General features: G+C 64.4%; 1 protein-coding gene across 1 annotated transcript in view; it reads right to left on the bottom strand.

Annotated features, from left to right (window-relative positions):
- Positions 1-467, bottom strand: part of LOC112406058 (factor VIII intron 22 protein) — a 1,027-nt gene extending 560 nt beyond the window's left edge. The window contains exon 1 of the mRNA XM_024754704.1: positions 3-467. Within this exon, the coding sequence (XP_024610472.1) occupies positions 3-303 (301 nt within the window). The 5' untranslated portion in view covers positions 304-467. The remainder of the gene's footprint in view (positions 1-2) is intronic.
- Between the last annotated feature and the right edge of the window lie 734 nt (positions 468-1,201).

Consider the following 1,201-nt stretch of genomic DNA (forward strand, 5'->3'; position numbering starts at 1 on the left):
GCGCTCCTGCCGCAGGAAGAGGCGCGCGGCCTCCGTCAGCGCCAGCGCCTCCCCGGGCCCGTGGAAGAGCGCCTGCTGGCAGCGGGCCACGGCCAGCTGGCACCAGGCCGCGTACGGCAGGCACTCCTGTGCGCGCAGCTCGCGACCCAGCTGGCCGAACTGCTCGCCGGCCTCCGCCACATTCGGCTTCCGCAGGAACCGCTTCTTCAGCTTGTTGCACACCTGGCGGTAGCGCGCCAGGAAGTCCCCGGCCTCAGGCCCGGGGCCCGCACCGCCACCCAGGCCGGCCGCGGAAGCCGCCATGATCGCCGCTTCTGCACTTCCGGGCGCACTGACGCAAGTGGGCGCACGTGCGGGGCGACGGCGGCGGGCTGAGACGTGCCCTGCGTCGGGCTCCGGCCCACCACGCGACCGCGCCGGCTCGGCCGCCGGGAGCTCTCGTCGCCCTGGTGATATGCAAAATAGCAAGCACGGAGGCCCGGCCGGGTCAGGCTGCGGGTGGCGTATGCAAATCGGGGGCCCTGGGGCGGGGCCTGGCCCGCTGTCCGGGGTTCTGTGAGCGGACCAATGGTGCTGGGGCGGGGCCTGGCTGGGCGCCCCCTGTTGCTAGGTGACAGATTTTTTTTAAATTTTATTTATTTAATTTATTTATTTTTGGCAGTGTTGGGTCTTTGTTGCTGTGTAGGGGCTTTCTCTAGTTTCGGCGAGCGGGGGCTACTCTTCCTTGCGGTGCGCGGGCTTCTCATTGCGGTGGCTTCTCTTGTTGTGGATCATGGCTTCTAGGCGCGCGGGCGTCAGTAGTTGTGGCACATGGGCTCAGTAGTTGTGGCTCTCGGGCTCTGGAGCACAGGCTCAGTAGTTGTGGCACACGGCCTACCTTGCTCCGCGGCATGTGGGATCTACCCAGAACTGGGCTCCAACCGGTAGCTGACAGCTTGTTTATGCAGGTTGCCAAGCAGGGCATCTCTTGGCATCTCTAGGGGAACACAACCAAAAACTCTTGACCCTGCGTGACCCTAATTCCGACTTTGCCTATGTGTTGATTGTGTCCTGCCCACCCCAATCCGGATCAAGCCTCAATCTTCCCGTCAAAGCCCCTGCCCCATGGGAGTCCATGCCAAGCGCTCTGTCCACCTACCCCAGCCTCCCAAACCCAGGGCAGTGGGTCACCTTGGCACCTTCACCCTATCACGACGCTGCC

This window comes from Neophocaena asiaeorientalis, unplaced genomic scaffold, assembly GCF_003031525.2.
Source record: "Neophocaena asiaeorientalis asiaeorientalis breed wild unplaced genomic scaffold, Neophocaena_asiaeorientalis_V1.1 scaffold918, whole genome shotgun sequence".
In the NCBI taxonomy this organism is placed as follows: domain Eukaryota; kingdom Metazoa; phylum Chordata; class Mammalia; order Artiodactyla; family Phocoenidae; genus Neophocaena; species Neophocaena asiaeorientalis.